The sequence below is a fragment of the Entelurus aequoreus genome, linkage group LG16 (genome assembly GCF_033978785.1).
Source record: "Entelurus aequoreus isolate RoL-2023_Sb linkage group LG16, RoL_Eaeq_v1.1, whole genome shotgun sequence".
NCBI classification, from domain to species: domain Eukaryota; kingdom Metazoa; phylum Chordata; class Actinopteri; order Syngnathiformes; family Syngnathidae; genus Entelurus; species Entelurus aequoreus.
The window spans coordinates 43,046,684-43,064,873 of record NC_084746.1 but is presented as its reverse complement, the minus strand read 5'-3'; the positions used below and the strand labels follow the sequence as shown (position 1 = coordinate 43,064,873).

The window sequence follows — 18,190 nt, the reverse complement described above, 5'->3', positions numbered from 1 at the left end:
TCATTAGCAGATCATTACAACCTTTATTTCACCAGATAAGAAACCCGTTGAGATCAAGATCTCTTTCACAAGGGTGACCTGGCCATGAGGTCAACAGCGCATGTCACAGAGCAGTCTCAGAAAAGTAATACGTTAAGACATACATTTTTAAAATGCATAAAAGAGAACTGGAAAACAATAAAAGATTTACACCTTTTAAAAACACAGGCACTGTGCAAACGTCTCTCGCTGTCTGTCCCTCGGGATAGAACGGAAGGCTCCAAATGGAAGTAGTTCAGAGAGTTTCAGTTTCGTCTGCAATGCATTCCATGCCAGAGGGGCGGCAATGCCAAAAGCTCTTTAGCAAAACATAGAGGATGACCCTTTGATGCAGTTGAAATAGGACACCAGTTGTATTTTACTGGGCAGCACGGTAGTACAGGGGTTAGTGCGTCTGCCTTACTACACGAAGGTCCTGGGTTTGATCCCCGTGACTGCGTGGGTTCCCTCCGGGTACTCCGGCTTCCTCCCACCTCCAAAGACATGTACCTGGGGATATGTTGATTGGCAACACTAAATTGGCCCTAGTGCAGTGGTTCTTAACCTTGTTGGAGGTACCGAACCCCACCAGTTTCATATGCGCATTCACCGAACCCTTCGTTAGTGAAAAAAAATAAAATAAAAATTTTCAAATTCAAGACAAAGTTATATGTTTTTTTACTGGTGCACAAAATGAACCGTGCGTGAGCATCACCTTGTTCAAAGAACAAAACCAACACAGGGCATGAACTCACAACTAATTACACACCTGCAAATCAGATGGAAATTAGAGGGAACATTGTTTGGATGGATGGATGGATTGTATTTTACTAACAAAGTTACTACTAAGTAACACCTCAACAATGTGTTATTATTAGAAACAGTTGGATGGATGAATGTGAAGAAACTTGCAATCAATCAATCTTGGTAGTGACAAACGCGTCCACGAGTCATTGCAATGTGTAATGACGTCACGTTACAGTAGGGTTCAATGCTCGTGCACTGTACACCTGAGTGCGCGCTGCTCTCAGGTCGACTCCGCGTTCCTTCACGGTGCCTTCACGGACTTTCGGTTGTTTGGCTGTCATCTAGCATGGGCTGACAGAGAGCAAAGGGGACTTTGTATTTACATCGCATTTGGGAGGATTTCCCTTCCACGTTGTGTCTGCGCCGAGAGGAAGCCTGAAGTCGGGCGACGACTCGGTCTGTCCTGTGGCGGATTACTGGCGCCGGTGTTCCGTGAACGTCCCAGCGAGTGCCAGACTGCTTGTGTTTGGACGTTAGCTTGAGCGGCTAATCTTCCGCCGCTCTCTTTCCGACTCGACTTGTGTTCTCCCCTGAGTGGGACAACGGTGTCCCCGGTGAGACGACGTTGTCCTGCGTGCTGGTTTGGTCTGACAATCAGCAAGACGCCATTCCGATGCCAGGTGGGGGCAAGCGACATGGAGGCTAACTAGCTACCAACACAGCATTCAAACGCCACCATGCCAGCAGGTAAGATGTGAATGTGGACTGGAGGCATACTTTACTTTAATCGGTGACACGTACTTCAACTTGGAAGCTTTTAAGCACTAATTAACTTCTTTACCTCTCAGTAAACATAACAAATGCCTTTTGTTTCGTTCGGGGACCTGCCACAGGGTGTGTTTACTTTCAGGATATGAATCAACACATTGACAGCTCAACAACATGACGTTTATTAAGACAAGTTAACGCAGTAACCAGGTCACTGCTAGTTGTTAACTTCATTAACTGTTGCAGCATTTTACTGACTTATGCAGCTTAATGCTTGACCTTTGATCCAAGTGAAGCAGGAAGCTGTAGGGCAGTCTTGTCCAAAGTGTGGCCCCGGGGCCAATTGTGGCCCGCAGCTTGAATTTTGACGGCCCGCACCGCCGTGTCAAAATAAAATCTAACAAAAATGGAAAAATGTAAGAAAAAAGACAATGATAGGGGGTAGCGAGGTGTATATTGTAGCGTCCCGGAAGAGTTAGTGCTGCAAGGGGTTCTGGGTATTTGTTCTGTTGTGTTCATGTTGTGTTACGGTGCGGATGTTCTCCCGAAATGTGTTTTTCATTCTTGTTTGGTGTGGGTTCACAGTGTGGCGCATATTTGTAACAGTGTTAAAGTTGTTTATACGGCAACCCTCAGTGTGACCTGTATGGCTGTTGACCAAGTATGCCTTGCATTCACTTGTGTGTGTGAAAAGCCGTAGATATTATGTGATTGGGCCGGCACGCAAATGCAGTGCCTTTAAGGCACGCCCACAATATTGTTGTCTGGGTGGAAATCGGGAGAAATTCGGGAGAATGGTTGCCACGGGAGATTTTCGGGAGGGGCACTGAAATTCGGGAGTCTCCCGGGAAAATCGGGAGGGTTGGCAAGTATGACTGGGAGACGCAACTGCTCTGTACTTCTCCCTACGTCCGTGTACCACTCCGTACAGCGGCGTTTTAAAAAGTCATACATTTTACTTTTTGAAACCGATACAGATAATTTCCGATATTACATTTTAAAGCATTTATCGGACGATAATATCGGGCTGCCGATATTACAAGACATCTCTAGTTATACTTGTATAGCGCTTTTCTACCTTCAAGGTACTCAAAGCGCTTTGACACTATTTCCACATTCACCCATTCACACACATTCACACACTGATGGCGGGAGCTGCCATGCAAGGCCATAACCATGACCCATCGGGAGCAAGGGTGAAGTGTCTTGCTCAAGGACACAACGGACGTGACGAGGTTGGTAGAAGGTGGGGATTGAACCAGGAACCCTCAGGTTGCTGGCACGGCCACTCTCCCAACTGCGCCACGCCGTCCCGTTTAATACTCTTCCATATCAGTAGGTGGCAGCAGGTAGCTAATTGCTTTGTGGATGTCGGGAACATGGTTTGTCGTGATCACAATATGCAGACGACAGCGGGAGGCAGGTAAAAAGGTATCTAATGCTTAAACCGAAAATAAACAAAAGGCGAGTGCCGCTAAGAAAAGGCATTGAAGCTTAGGGATGGCTATGCAAGACGAAACTAAAACTGAACTGGCTGCAAAGTAAACAAAAACATGCTGGACGACAGCACAGACTTACAGCGTGTGGAGCAGCAGACGGCGTCCACAAAGTACATCCGTACATGACATGACAATCAACAACAAAATAGGAGCGCAAGACAAGAACTAAAACACTACACACATGAAAACAGCAAAAAACTCAAAATAAGTCACGGCGGGATGTGACAGGTCATGACAGTACATCTACTTTGAGACAAGAGTTATAGTGATGCAAGGTTGGTTATGGTTTGAATTCATATCCAACAATTGCGAGAATGACTTTTTACTGTCAATATTGGCTGCTGAGTTTAATTTTTTTATGTTTTCTGCTAGTGGTGTGCCTCGGGATTTTTTCAATGAAAACAATGTGCCTTGGCTCAAAAAAGGTTGAAAAACAGCAGTTTAGAAAATGTAATATTTCAAAATGGCCCCTGCATGCCAACACAGATAGACAGACAACATTCACACTCAGACTCACACACTAGGGCCAATTTAGTGTTGGCAATCAACCTATCCCCAGGTGCATGTTTTTGGAGGTGGGAGGAAGCCGGAGTACCCGGAGGGAACCCACGCAAGTGGCGATTTGTCCAGGTTGTACCCCGCCTTCCGCCCGAGTGTAGCTGAGATAGGCGCCAGCACCCCCCGCGACCCCAAAAGGGACAAGCAGTAGAAAATGGATGGATGGATGGGCCCCTGCATGCTTGACTTTTCAGTATGTGGCCCGAAGTGGAAAAAGGTTGAACACCCCTGCTGTAGTGAATGATTTAAAGGTGATAAATACATAATAGTCATATGGAAAGATGCAGGTGTGTGTGAAGCCAACTAGCAACATTCAACAACCTCCTTGTTGTTGCCTTGGCGTTAATTCGAGTACATGTATTTTTCAGTTTCCATGTACTAAATTAGTCTGGTTAATTTTTTTTGTATTTTTACACCTACATGTTAAGTCCCAGTGTCCATGTACACCCACTAATGCGACAATTAGTCATACGCCGTGTACCTCCCGTATACTAGAGGGGGCTTATTTCCTTTTAGCGTGTATTAATGTATTGCTTTTCCGGTTAACTGATGACGTCACACCAAAACACGGCATCTCTGCGGCTCCTTACAAGTCAACAGCGCAGTTGTAGTTGTACCTGATGTTCGCCGTAATATCGGCACAGATTAGAAATATTACTTTTGTAATGGCTGTGCTGATGTTAAACAGCATACAGCATCAAAAAATACTGCGTTACGAACATGATAGTACTACCAAGAATTTCATGGAATTTGGGTCCGTAATAAAGACCGGTGGGAGAGAGGTTTTTTTGGACGGAGAAATGAAAGAAAACTTTCGAAGGTCTCAAAGTTTATCCAATAAGCGCAGTTGGATGATGATGGAGTTTTAAATCCGAAGGAAAAGACTGTAAAGGAAAAAACTTCTTTAAACAAGGGTTGCTATTGTTGTGTACATGCTTGCCAGTTGTGCGAAATACAAAGTTACTGCTTATCCGTTTGGAATGCACAAATGCAGCCTGAAGCGATTAGTGTAAGCTTTCTTCTTTGCCTTGTAATATACCCGCTTCTCTTCCATCTCACTCGTTTTTGTCCAGGAGTCCGAATGAAGCAGGCATTCTCCATTTCCTTGGCTACCTTTTTGAATAAATCGGTTTGTTTTTTTAATGCCAGAGCTCGAATTTAACCACAGCAACCGCAGCAAGTGCTACGACCGCCCTTGTCACTTGGTGTAATGCCCTAAAAATGAGCAGCATCTACGGCAAGAACATGCCGTGACCGCCCTTGACTTTTTACTTGTTAATGGTCTAGGGATGTAACGTCAAACGATATCACGATAAACTGCGGTAAAATTCCGGACGGTTATTAATACCGTTTAATTTTTTTATTATTGAAAAACAGTCATTTATTAATGCATCTTAGGCGGCATTGCTCACTTTCTGAAAACGCACCAGCAGCCGCGCCTCCGAAGATGCCGCATGCGCACCAGCGCTGTTTGCATTGGCGGAAAACCACACACGGACGTCGCTCTTTAGATTTTGCCCTCGTAGTAAGCGGACAAAATCTGAAGTCTGGACGTATTTTGGATTGGTAAAGCATGCTGAAGGTAAAGAAATTGAGGATAGTCAGTCCATCACCAGAAAATGCAGGAAAAAAGTCCCCGCGAAGGGAGGCAACACTTCAACATGTTGAGCAGTCACAACTCCACGTCGAGTGCAAGGTACGTCAACTTGTAGATGAATGCACGATGGAAAGTGTTTAAAAATGAACATGTCATCGTTTGTCCCTCAAACATTCTTATAGTTGCACTTAAGTGTTACATAAAGTTACTTGTTATTGGGCGCTATCAGTGAGAGCAAGTAGTTAGTGTACACAGCATCTACTGCAGAAGAGCAAAATGGACTTCTGATTGTGTGTTTTGTGCTGTTAATGACCACTGCTACTTTACGTTACTTTTAAAACTTAGTGTTAAAAACAAATGCTAGCAAAAACACTGCATCGTGTTTTGTTTTTATAGGTGTAACATTAGGTTTTGTGTGTCACTGTGTGTGTGTTAGATGATTACAATAATAATAATAATTAGCATCTACAAAACCCAAACCCAATGAAGTTGGCATGTTGTGTAAATAAAAACAGAATACAATAATTTGCAAATCGTTTTCAACCTATATTCAATTGAAAAGACTGCAAAGACAAGATACTTAACGTTCGAACTGGTAAACTTTGTTATTTTTTGCAAATATTAGCTCATTTGGAATTTGATGCCTGCAACATGTTTCAAAAACGCTGGCACAAGTGGCACAAAAGATTGAGAAAGTTGAGAAATGCTCATCAAACACTTATTTGGAACATCCCACAAGTGAACAGGCTAATTGGGAACAGGTAGGTACCATGATTCGGTATAAAAGCAGCTTCCATGAAATGCTTAGTCATTCACAAAGAAGGATGGGGCGAGGGTCACCACTTTGTGAACAAATGCGTGAGCAAATTGTCGAACAGTTTCTCAATGGGGTATTGCAAGGAATTTAGAGATTTCACCATCTAAGGTCCGTAATATCATCAAAAGGTTCAGAGAATCTGGTGAAATCAGTGCACGTAAGTGGCAATGCCCATGACCATCGATCCTTCAGGCGGTACTGCATCAAAAATCAACATCGGTGTGTAAAGGATATCACCATATGGGCTCAGGAACACTTCAGAAAACCACCGTCAGTAACTACAGTTTGTCGCTGCATCTGTAAGTGCAAGTAAAAACTCTACTATGCAAAGCGAAAGCCATTTATCAACAACACCCAGAAACGCTGCCGGCTTTGCTGGGCCCGAGCTCATCTAAGATGGACTGATACAAAGTGGAAAAGTGTTCTGTGGTCTGACGAGTCCACATTTAAAAAATTTTTTTGAGACTTTGGACGTTGTGTCCTCCGGACCAAAGAGGAAAAGAAAGACTGTTATAGGTGCAAAGTTCAAAAGCCATCATCTGGGGTGTATTAGTGCCCAAGACATGGGTAACTTAGTGCCCAAGACATGGGTAACTTACACATCTGTGAAGGCACCATTAATGCTGAAAGGTACATACAGGTTTTGGAGCAACATGTGTTGCCATCCAAGCAACGTGTTTTTCCTGCTTATTTCAGCAAGACAATACCAAGCCACATTCTGCACCTGTTAAAACAGCGTGGCTTCGTAGTAAAAGAGTGCGGGTACTAGACTGGCCTGCCTGTAGCCCAGACCTGTCTCCCATTTAAAATGTGTGGCACCATCCATCCATCCATTTTCTACCGCTTGTCCCTCTTGGGGTCGCTCGCTCAGCCAATCCCAGCTGCACTTGGGCGGAAGGCACATTATGTAATATACGACAACGGAGATCCCGGACTGTTGAACAACTTAAGCTCTACATCAAACAAGAATGGGAAAGAATCCCACCTGAAAAGTTTCAAAAATTGGTCTCCTCGATTCTCAAACGTGTACTGAGTGTTGTTAAAAGGAAAGGCCATGTAACACAGTGGTAAAAATGCCCCTGTGCCAACTTTTTTGCAATGTGTTGCAAAAACACATTGCATGCGTGCGTGTGTGCATAGGTAGGCATTTGCACGCACGTTCTGCCTACCTACGGCAGCCTGTTGCCCAAACAAATTATTTATTATTATTATTATTATTATTTTGTGGAACATGATTCATAAATACTGTTTCACCTGAAAGGTGAGGTTTTACCTTACTGTATCTCAAAATATTTAAAAAAATGTTTTACTTGTGGCAGCATTATATTTACTTGTAGCGGGCCGCCACAAGTAAATGAATGTATGGGAAACACTGATGTTAGATTATTTTAGATATAAAATCAAATGCACAAATATTACACTAATTAGCTATGTCACATGTAACACAAAGCGTGGTTGTTGTTTTTTTCAAAATGTATCAAAGTTGCCCCCATACTTAATTTTTTTCTGTTATCTTTGTATTTCCAGGTTTTACTGTAGAATTGTATTTACTGTAGAACAACAAGTTTGCAGTTTGTTTCAAAAATAGTTTGCAAATCTCAGTAGTTTGTTTCACACCTTACTGCACCCACAATTTCTCTTGTGGATCAATAAAGTTTGTCTAACATAAACCCAACTGTGACTTTAAAACAGAGATACATACCAACCTGGGATTATGGCGTACCCACATGCCTCTTGCGCCAGGTGGTGTTGTTTTCGACGCATTCTGTATGTTTTTTTATACGTGATATTATACATATTTTTGTCCTAAAAGCTTGCCTACAGAAAGTGAGCTCAGTGTTCACAAGTTTGTGGCCAAAAACTTCCCCTCGGGGGTCTCTTGTGTGCGTCCAAATGGAGGATGGCGGTCGTTGTATAGTGTTTGTGTTGTTTCTGCATGTTTGGCTGCGGGCGGGTTCTGCTGCACCCCCTAGAGGCCTCATGCCTGCTCTGTAATTAGTCCCAGTAGTGAGCTTGTGTGTGAGCAGTCATGTGACTAGGTGACACTCATGTGGAAAGACTTTCTGCAAGATGTTGGAGTGTCTCTGACCCAGTTAGGATGCACGATATCGGTGGCCGATAATTATCGCGGACAGCGTGTGGTTGGACATGTCCAACAACAAGGACCTGCCCACTGCCGAGGAGCTTGACTCGCAGTCCAAGATGGCAGCTTGTCTTCTAGCTTTTTATTTAATATATGGTTAATCTTTTTAGTCCTTTACGTGTTTTTTTTACAAACATTTTGCCCTGAGGATTAAGGACGATTGAGGATGTTTTTTGGGTACCGTGTTTGGCTCACCAAGGCGTACTGCTGCTTCTGCATCTGGCGGCCACCTGGGGCCTGTCTATCCAGGTCGGAACCGGCTACGTACGTCCTGGGTCCTTTCTGCCCGTCCGGAGCTCCGTCGATCCTGCGCCGACGGTTACTACAGTGCTGTCGAGCGTCCTGAGACCTGGTTTGGTCCAGCATCGCGGCCTGTTTCTCCCGCCAACCTGTTGGTGACCGCAGCGTCAATCCACCTGCCTGACCCCGGAACCCTGGAGCCGACTGCCGTTGTGGTGTCGTGGTCCTGCTCTTGTCGTGTCTGCTGGGGGCCACCGCATTGAGACATCTGCCTGGACGGGGAAGTAAGGATGACACTTTTTCCTCCGGTTCTGGTGCTGGGAAGTGTTTTTCCTGCTGTCTCGGACCGCAGCTGGTTCTGTTTTTGATGTGTTTTTTTGCTATGCTACTTTGACGAGCTACAATTGAGTTCCTAAATAGACTTGCCGTCACACAACATCATCATCTACTTCAGGGTCAAATATAGACTTGGATATTCCTGTTCTGTGCGGCAGAGGAATAGTCATGTTTTTCTCCATAACTATTTTACTCATTTTGGATTTGCTTCATCCGTTATGGAGCCATGGAGACACTAATGAGCATGACGATCAAAAAGGCAAAAAACTGTGAACATGACTTTTCCGTATACTATTCTAATTGGATTTTATCTACTGAAGAACTGATTTTACCTTATTTTACGCATCTTGTTAGTACTTATGGCTAGTTGTTATCTATCTGTTCTTATCCAGCAAGTCGACCTTCGGTTAGACATATTCAATCAGCACCTTCATTAATGCTGGTGAAAAATAGGTGTTTTATTGTTCTTTTGCTACTATTGTCAGGAAATGTTCAACCTAACCCAGGTCCAACTATTTAAGTGTTTGTGTACCCCTTGTGATTTTAAAGCTAGATCTGGGCTTAGCATTATTCATTTAAATGTTAGAAGTCTACTTCCTAAACTGGATCTAGTGAGAATCTGTGCTAAATCTACTGAAACTGACATACTTGTCTTGTCTGAAACCTGGCTTAAGAAATTCATGACGGACGAAGATATTGCAATTAGGGGCTACAATGTTTTTTGTTGTGACCATCCTAGAAATGGAGGCGGAGTTGCAATATGTGTAAAACATAAATTTAATGCAGTTCACTTATTGTCTGTATCCCGCAGCAAACAATTTGAATTGCTCTCACTTAAAGTGGAACTCCTTAAGGACCATTTTATCACTGTTATTTGTTTTTACAGACCCACTCAACAAGCAGTGAGGCCTTACTGTCACTGACCAATCAGCTTTCAACCCTGAATTTTTATGAGATTCTTCTTATTGGGGATCTGAACTGGGACTGGCTGTTGTCTGTCTCTGATGGTTTTAAATCAACCTGTGACTCTTTTAATCTTACACAGCTCATTAGCAGCTCTACCCACCCAAATCTTAAATGCCCAGAGAAATCTTCTCTCTTAGATCGTATTAATATTAATTAATTAATTTATATTATATTATAATTATAATTGTTATTAATAATATTCTGATATTGGTACATTTGCAAATGATTTGAGTGACCACTGTGTTATCGCCACGATTAGGCAAGCTGAGCTACCAAAACTGCGGCCACAAAATATTTTTAAACGTGATTTTAAGCATTTTTTGAGCAAGCTTTTTATCCTTTGATCTTTGATCTTTTCTGTGATGTTGAGTTGACTTGGAAATATTTTCACGATGCATTTATCAATATTATAAACAAACATGCTCCTCCATGTAATTCAGAGTGAAAGGTAGAAATAATCGTTGGTTCTCTCCTGAACTGTCCAGGCTACTGAAAGAAACGGATGCTGCCTGGGCCAAGGTTAGAAATACCAAATCCCAGGCTGACTGGATGGATTTTAGGCAGCTAAGAAATCGCTTTACTTCTCTTGTCAAGAAGTCAAAATCTGAGTTTATCTTTTGAAAACCACCAGTAGCTTAAATGATCCCAGGAAATTCTGGAAAGTCATAAAAAAGTCTTATGGAAGTAACACCGCAAATGATCCGCCAACTTGCAGACTCATGAAGTCTAACTGACAAATCAGCCATACCCAATTGTTTTAATGAACATTTTATTTATTCCGTTTCTTTATTTGACTCCTTATCTCCACATCCAAATCAGCCGAATGTTCAGAAAGGTTTGCATGTCACCATCCCTTCACACATAATACATTTTAGTTTTACTCCTCTGGATGTGTTTGAGGTCAAGAGAGCCTTAAAACAAGTGGATCCTGGTAAATCTGCAGGTCCTGACAAACTTGAGACCTTCTTTTTAAAGTCAGCCGTTGATTTTATTGCAGATCCTCTTACCTATATTTTTGATCTTTCTGTGTCCTGTAATGAGATTCCTAACCTTTGGAAATCAGCTTATGTTTTACTGTTATTGAAAGGAGGAGATCCCACTGCTGACTACAGACCCATCTCTAAGCTATGCGTCCTAGCTAAAGTTCTTGAAAAGTTTGTTAATGAACAACTTAAAGAATTCTTAGACACCAATAGTCTGCTTTCTGAACATTAATCAGGTTTTAGAAAGAAACCCAGCGCTATAACTGCTGCTATAAAAGTTGTAAATGACATTATTGAAGGATTGGATTGCAAAAAATATTGTGCAGCTCTATTTATTGACCTGTCAAAAGCATTTGATACGATCGACCATATCATTCGGACAATAAAATAGACTTATTGTCTTTGTGTGTTTGTCGTTGGTCTGTCTGTCTCTTCAACCCCTTTACTACAGTTTGGTCGTATATTTGTAATGTCATGATACTGGGCGCGCTGCTTGTTGTGTACAGAGAAAAGCATAATAGTGCCGCAGTCACCAGTGTGGGCTTTCTTTAGCACGTCAGAAGAGGACATTTCACTTGTAGTTTGCAAAACTTTTTCTGCAGAAATTGCAATGAGGGGGCAGATATTACAGTCGATTAACCGAACGATAAATGGAAATTAAGTCGGTAACTTTTTCAGCGTCAATAATCGTGTGTACGGGCTTCAGGAGCATTCAATATTTTCATTGGTTTCAGCAGCAGTGCACATTTGTGTGACAGTGCGGAGAGGCAGTGTCACTAGCATCACACTGTGCAACAAGTTAGCCCGTGACTAACACAGTAGCACCCCACCCCCTTCCTTAACATAGTGTATTGCTTTGGGTTGTGATGTTTATTCAAGTGCAACATTTTGCTAACAGAGTATTTTATTTTTATTTGTTTGTTTTATTTAACTTGGAGATTTAAACGTTTACATTCCTATTACAATGTTAAAATGTACAAGAAATACAAGTGTATTGCAATTTAAAGGGTACACTTGCATTATAATTACGTGTTATTACACCAACGGTTAATTTGGTCTCAAAAAACTATTGACAATAATATTGTTTCTCTGCAATAACTGTCGAGCAAAATTTGTTATCGGCCCAGACCTGTCCCTGTACCCAATACTTGTGCTGTATGGTCAAAGTAAGCGAGGTGTGTACATGTGTGGAATATTAATGCAGCTTCCACTTGCACACTTATATGAACCACTGAGACAGGAAGTAGACAGACTTTTGCTATTAATAATCAGCTGTGTGTGTATTGCGTGTGTGTGTGTGTGTGTGTGTGTGTGTGTGTGTGTGTGTGTGTGTGTGTGTGTGTGTGTGTGTGTGTGTGTGTGTGTGTGTGTGTGTGTGTGTGTGTGTGTGTGTGTGTGTGTGTGTGTGTGTGTGTGTGTGTGTGCGCGTGCCACTCTCACTTTCAGTGTGCTGTGGTCTAGAGGCTCTCATTATCCTCAAAGTGTTAACCACCTCAATTAAGTCATTATGTAGGCCGCCGCAATGTGAGCACTCAGCGGATGGCTAGAAGGTGCTAATAAATGGCTTGATGAAAGCAGCAAGACCTTTTTGTTTTTTGCAAAGTGTCAAGTCGCGTGCATCCAGAAGTTTGGGATCCTCGCTGAATCAAGGCAGGTCAAACATGGACTGGACTTGCTTTGTAACCACGTGGTGATAATGTAACGTATGTCCGATAGCTTAACTGTGTGACTGTACATTAAGCACACTCTCAAATACTTTAAGAGCCATGCTGTTGTGGGATGACCACTGTTACGCTAGCATTGACTACTTGACATACTTCACAAAATGGATTATTCTCTCTAATTCACCTGTTCGTCCTTCACTTCTCCCCCCGCTGGTGTCCGTGCTGAGCTACACCAGAATGCTTTCATTTTGTATGGGTATACCTGCACTTTGATACAAGAACATTCAATTGTTGTCTGGCTGTAGTGCATTTTTTGACACAACTATAATGCAATAATGTGATGACTAACGTTACCAACGCCGTTAGTTTTTCTAGTAACGAGTAATCTTATTAAATGTATGTACGTTACAACGCCAATACTGATATGTTTGATTTAACGTGACACACTATTTTTGATGTGTACTAAACATCTTTTAATCCCTGCAAGTTCACTTCAGGAAGTAACTATAAGAGTGCAAGCGGCAGCCATCACACACATGCGCTACACAGGGGAATAATGAACATTCAATAAAGTAACATTAATAAGATTATATACCCTGTTTGTGGACAGAGCGAAATGTAGCCATTGACACACGTTGAATCACTTTAACGATCAGTGAAAACATTCCACAGGCGCTGCAGTCAGCAATCTCATTCCAGTCCGCTGACTAACGATGACAACGCTAAAGAGACTTCAGACTGTACAAAATGCGTCTGCCAGACTTTTGACCCGTGCACCCAGAACAGCCCATATCACCCCCGTTCTATCAAGTCTTCATTGGCTTCCAGTTAAATTCCGCATTGAGTTTAAGATTGTAGTCCTGACATTCCGTGGTGTGACCCCTCAGTACATCACTGATTTGCTATGGTGACACACTATTTTTGATGTGTACTAAACATCTTTTAATCCCTGCAAGTTCACTTCAGGAAGTAACTCTATAAGAGTGCAAGCGGCAGCCATCACACACATGCGCTACACAGGGGAATAATGAACATTCAATAAAGTAACATTAATAAGATTATATACCCTGTTTGTGGACAGAGCGAAATGTAACCATTGACGCACGTTGAATCACTTTAACGATCAGTGAAAACATTCCACAGGCGCTGCAGTCAACAATCTCATTCCAGTCCGCTGACTAACGATGACAACGCTAAAGAGACTTCAGACTGTACAAAATGCGTCTGCCAGACTTTTGACCCGTGCACCCAGAACAGCCCATATCACCCCCGTTCTATCAAGTCTTCATTGGCTTCCAGTTAAATTCCGCATTGAGTTTAAGATTGTAGTCCTGACATTCCGTGGTGTGACCCCTCAGTACATCACTGATTTGCTATGCCCCTACTCCTCAGGGCGCAGCCTCCGGTCTTCAGGCCAGGGTCTCCTTAAGATCCCAAAAACTCGTTTTAAAACCCGTGGAGACCTGGCATTCCAGGCTATAGCTCCAAGACTCTGGAACAATTTACACCAGTCCCTCCGTGATCTTGACTGTGTTGAAACTTTTAATAAACATTTGAAAACTTCTCTTTTTAGTAAAGCTTTTAGTTAGTGCACCTTTTTAACTATCATTTTTAATCACCTTTGTATCCTTTTTATGATGTTGCCCCTGTAGTTTTAATTGAATTGTTTTTTTTACTTCACCTATGTTTTGTACAGCGCTTTGTGATTTTATCTGTGAAAAGCGCTTTACAAATAACATTTACTTCCTTACTTACTTAAAATGCTGAGCTTAAACAGCCAATGAGCGCACCCTTTTTGACGTCACACTTCACTTGACAGCAGTCAATGTATTTCTCTAATGAAAACTTTTCTCAACTGCATACACCAGTTATATGAAAGTATAAAAAAAAAAGTAACGGATGAATTACTTTCTCTAATAGTAATCGATTACATCTAATAATTAATTTCGTTAGTAATTAATTTACTTTTTTGGGAAAGTAACAAGTAAATGTCATTAATTATTAAAAAAATCAAATACAATTTAAAATTCCAACACCGATAACAAGTGATCTTGCTTTCTGGGACTGCGACTCCCACAATACCTTTTATGGATTGAGTTGAAGTTGAGGCTCCGCCCTTTCCCTCATAGAGGAAGAATAGCGCGTCTGTTTTTATTTTTAAAAGCAAGAAGAGCACAAACACATGCGTAATCATCTGATTGATCTCTTAAATGGTAATAGTCTGTATTTACAAACCCCGTTTCCATATGAGTTGGGAAATTGTGTTAGATGTAAATATAAACGTAATACAATGATTTGCAAATCATTTTCAACCCATAATCAGTTGAATATGCTACAAAGACAACATATTTGATGTTCTAACTGATAAACATTTTTTTTAATGCAAATAATCATTAACTTTAGAATTTGATGCCAGCAACACGTGACAAAGAAGTTGGGAAAGGTGGCAATAAATACTGATAAAGTTGAGGAATGCTCATCAAACACTTATTTGGAACATCCCACAGGTGTGCAGGCTAATTGGGAACAGGTGGGTGCCATGATTGGGTATAAAAACAGCTTCTCAAAAAATGCTCAGTCTTTCACAAGAAAGGATGGGGCGAGGTACACCCCTTTGTCCACAACTGCGTGAGCAAATAGTCAAACAGTTTAAGAACAACGTTTCTCAAAGTGCAATTGCAAGAAATTTAGGGATTTCAACATCTACGGTCCATAATATCATCAAAAGGTTCAGAGAATCTGGAGAAATCACTCCACGTAAGCGGCATGGCCAGAAATCAGAATCAGAATCAGAATCAGAATCAGAATAGTTTTATTGCCATTGTTTGAGAACGGGTTCACAAACTATGAATTTTTCTTGGTGCAAACGTGTGACATAAAACACATATAACACATATTTGGTATAAAAAGAGCTGTGACTGAGCTATCAGATAGACTTAGAAGGGATTCAAGGAATTCAAGGAGCTGCTGTTAGGAGTTCTTGTTCATTTGCCTGATGGCCGAGGGGAAAAAACTGTTCAGGTGGCGGGAGGTGTGGGTCTGGATGGAGAGTAGTCTCCTGCCTGAGGGGAGAGGGGAGAATAGTGTGTGTCCAGGGTGAGAAGAGTCAGCTGTGATCCGACCCACACGCCTCCTGGTCCTGGAGGAGAAAAAGTCCTGGAGGGATGGGAGCTTGCAGCCAATCACCTTCTCCGCAGCACGTACGATGCGTTGCAGTCTATTCTTATCCTGGACTGTTGCGCCGGGGAACCACACTGTGATGGAGGAGGTCAGGATGGACTCTATGATGGCTGAGTAAAACTGCACCAGCATCTCGGTCGGCACCTTAAGTTTCCTCAGCTGCCGCAGGAAGTACATCCTCTGCTGGGCCTTCTTGATGAGGGAGCTGATGGTCAGCTCCCACTTGAGGTCCTGGGTGATGGTGGTGCCCAAGAAATGGAAGGAGTCCACAATGGGGACGGGGGTGGGAGAGTCAATCAGGGTGAGGGGGGATGGTGGGGCTGTGACTTTCCTGAAGTCCATGATCATCTCCACTGTTTTCTGGGCGTTCAGCTCCAGGTTATTGAGGCTGCACCAGGACATCAGCCGGTCTACCTCTCTCCTGTAGGCGGACTCATCGCCATTCGAGATGAGCCCGATGAGGGTGGTGTCATCCGCAAACTTGAGCAGTTTTACGGATTGGTGACTGGAGGTGCAGCGGTTTGTATACAGGGAGAAGAGCCAGGGGGAGAGTACACAGCCCTGAGGAGTACCAGTGTTTGTGGTTCGACTGTCCGAGACAATCTTCCCCAGCCTTACGTGCTGTCTTCGGTCTGTCAGGAAGTCATTAATCCAACTGCAGAGGGAGTCGGGCACGCTGAGCTGGTAGAGCTTGTCTCGTAGCAGTCCAGGGAGGATGGTGTTGAAGGCAGAGCTGAAGTCCACAAACAGGATCCTAGCGTAGGTTCCTGGGGAGTCCAGATGCTCCAGGATGAAGTGGAGGGCCAGGTTCACTGCATCATCCACAGACCTGTTGGCTCTGTAGGCGAACTGCAGTGGGTCCAGGAGGGGGGCGGTGATGTCCTTGAGGTGGGGCAGGACCAAGCGCTCAAAGGACTTCATGACCACAGACGTCAGCGTGACCGGCCTGTAGTCATTTAGTCCTGTGATCCGTGCTTTCTTGGGGACAGGGACAATGGTAGAGGTCTTAAAGCAGGACGGCATGCGGCATAGCTCCAGAGAGGTGTTAAAAATGTCAGTGAAGACAGGAGCCAGCTGGTCCGCACAGTGTCTGAGAGTGGAGGGGGAGACACCATCCGGCCCGGGGGCCTTCCGCGTATTCAGCTTCAAGAACTGCCGGCGTACATCCTCTTCTTTAATGGAGAGGGTCTTTACAGTCTTATTGTGTTTTTGGAGTCCTGTGATGTCATTGGAGTCCTTTGAGTCCTTTAACTCCTTTAATGATGTGCTGGCATTGTTGGGGAGGTTGATGGTGGGGGGAGCATGGCTTTGATGAGCTGAAGGCCGTTCATGACGACAGTAATGTGTGTTGAGGCCCTGAGCGAGAGTCCGGTCATTCAGGGCCTGGGGGGTTTTGGGCTTATAGTTCGTAAGGGCCCTTAGACCTCTCCAAACTGCCGCAGAATCATTGGAGCGGAACTGTTCCTGTAGACGGTTAGAGTACACAGATTTAGCTTTCTCCACTTCCCTGGTGAAGTGGTACTTCGCTTCTCTGTATGTACTTCGGTCCCCGCTTCTCCACGCAGCCTCCTTCTTCTTGCGCAGCTGTCGGAGCTTGGGTGTGAACCAGGGCTTGTCGTTGTTATAACAAACCCTGGTGCGCGTTGGAATGATGCGCGCCTCATTGAACTGTATGTATGAGGTCACAGTGTCCGTATACTCGTCCAGATTGTTTGTGGCCGCTCCAATTGCCTCCCAGTCTGTCGTTTCCCAACAAGCACGCAACTCGTCCACAGACTCGGCGGTGAAACACTTAATGTTCCTCATAACAGGTTTAGCCAGTTTCAGTCTCTGTCTGTATGAAGGGATTAAGTGCACCATCACGTGATCTGATAGTCCAAGAGCAGCGCGCGGGACTGCATGAAAAGCCTTGCTCAGTGTAGTGTAGCAGTGATCCAGCGTGTTCTCCTCTCTGGTTGGGCATTTAATAAACTGTCTATACATTGGTAATTCCTGGCTCAAATTTCCCTTGTTAAAGTCACCAAGCACGATAACAACAGAGTCAGGAAAAGACCGTTCCACATGTAAGATCTGTCCTACGAGCGCGCGCTGAGCATCACGCACGTCCGCGCCGGGCGGGATGTAAACAGCCACGAGAATGAATGAAACAATCTCACGCGGTGAGTAAAAGGGCTTACAGTGGATGAATAAATATTCCAGAGAAGAAGAACAGTGTTTAAAAATCGCTGTCACGTCTGTGCACCAGCTATTGTTGATAAAGAAGCATAGTCCCCCGCCTCTTTTTTTGCCAGAGAGCGCCGCGTCTCGGTCCGCGCGGAGGAGATGAAAGCCCTCCAGTTGAAGCGCGCTGTCCGGGACACATGCGCTCAGCCAAGTCTCCGTGAAACACAACACACATGATGAGGAGAAGTCCTTGTTTCTTCTCATCAGCAACGCTAGCTCGTCCATCTTGTTGGCAAGTGAGCGGACGTTGGAGAGGAAGATGCCTGGTAGAGGCGTGCGTAATCCCCGTCCGCGAAGACGGACAAGTGCGCCCGCTCGCTTTCCTCTTCGGTGCGGTTTCCCTCTTTTGAGCACAGAATGGACCAAATCCGCAGCTGACGCTAAGATGACCGGTAACAAGTCCATAGGGACCAACATTGAATGACCGTGACCTTCGATACATCAGACGGGT

The 18,190-nt window shown here is 43.7% G+C and overlaps 1 protein-coding gene across 4 annotated transcripts in view; it reads left to right on the top strand.

Annotated features, from left to right (window-relative positions):
• The first annotated feature begins 1,026 nt into the window (after window positions 1-1,026).
• LOC133631042 (protein EFR3 homolog A-like) overlaps window positions 1,027-18,190 on the top strand; it is a 72,225-nt gene continuing 55,061 nt past the window's right edge. For all 4 annotated transcript variants that reach the window (XM_062023041.1, XM_062023040.1, XM_062023039.1 and 1 more), the window contains exon 1: window positions 1,027-1,512. In XM_062023041.1, the coding sequence (XP_061879025.1) occupies window positions 1,503-1,512 (10 nt within the window). In that variant the 5' untranslated portion in view covers window positions 1,027-1,502. The remainder of the gene's footprint in view (window positions 1,513-18,190) is intronic.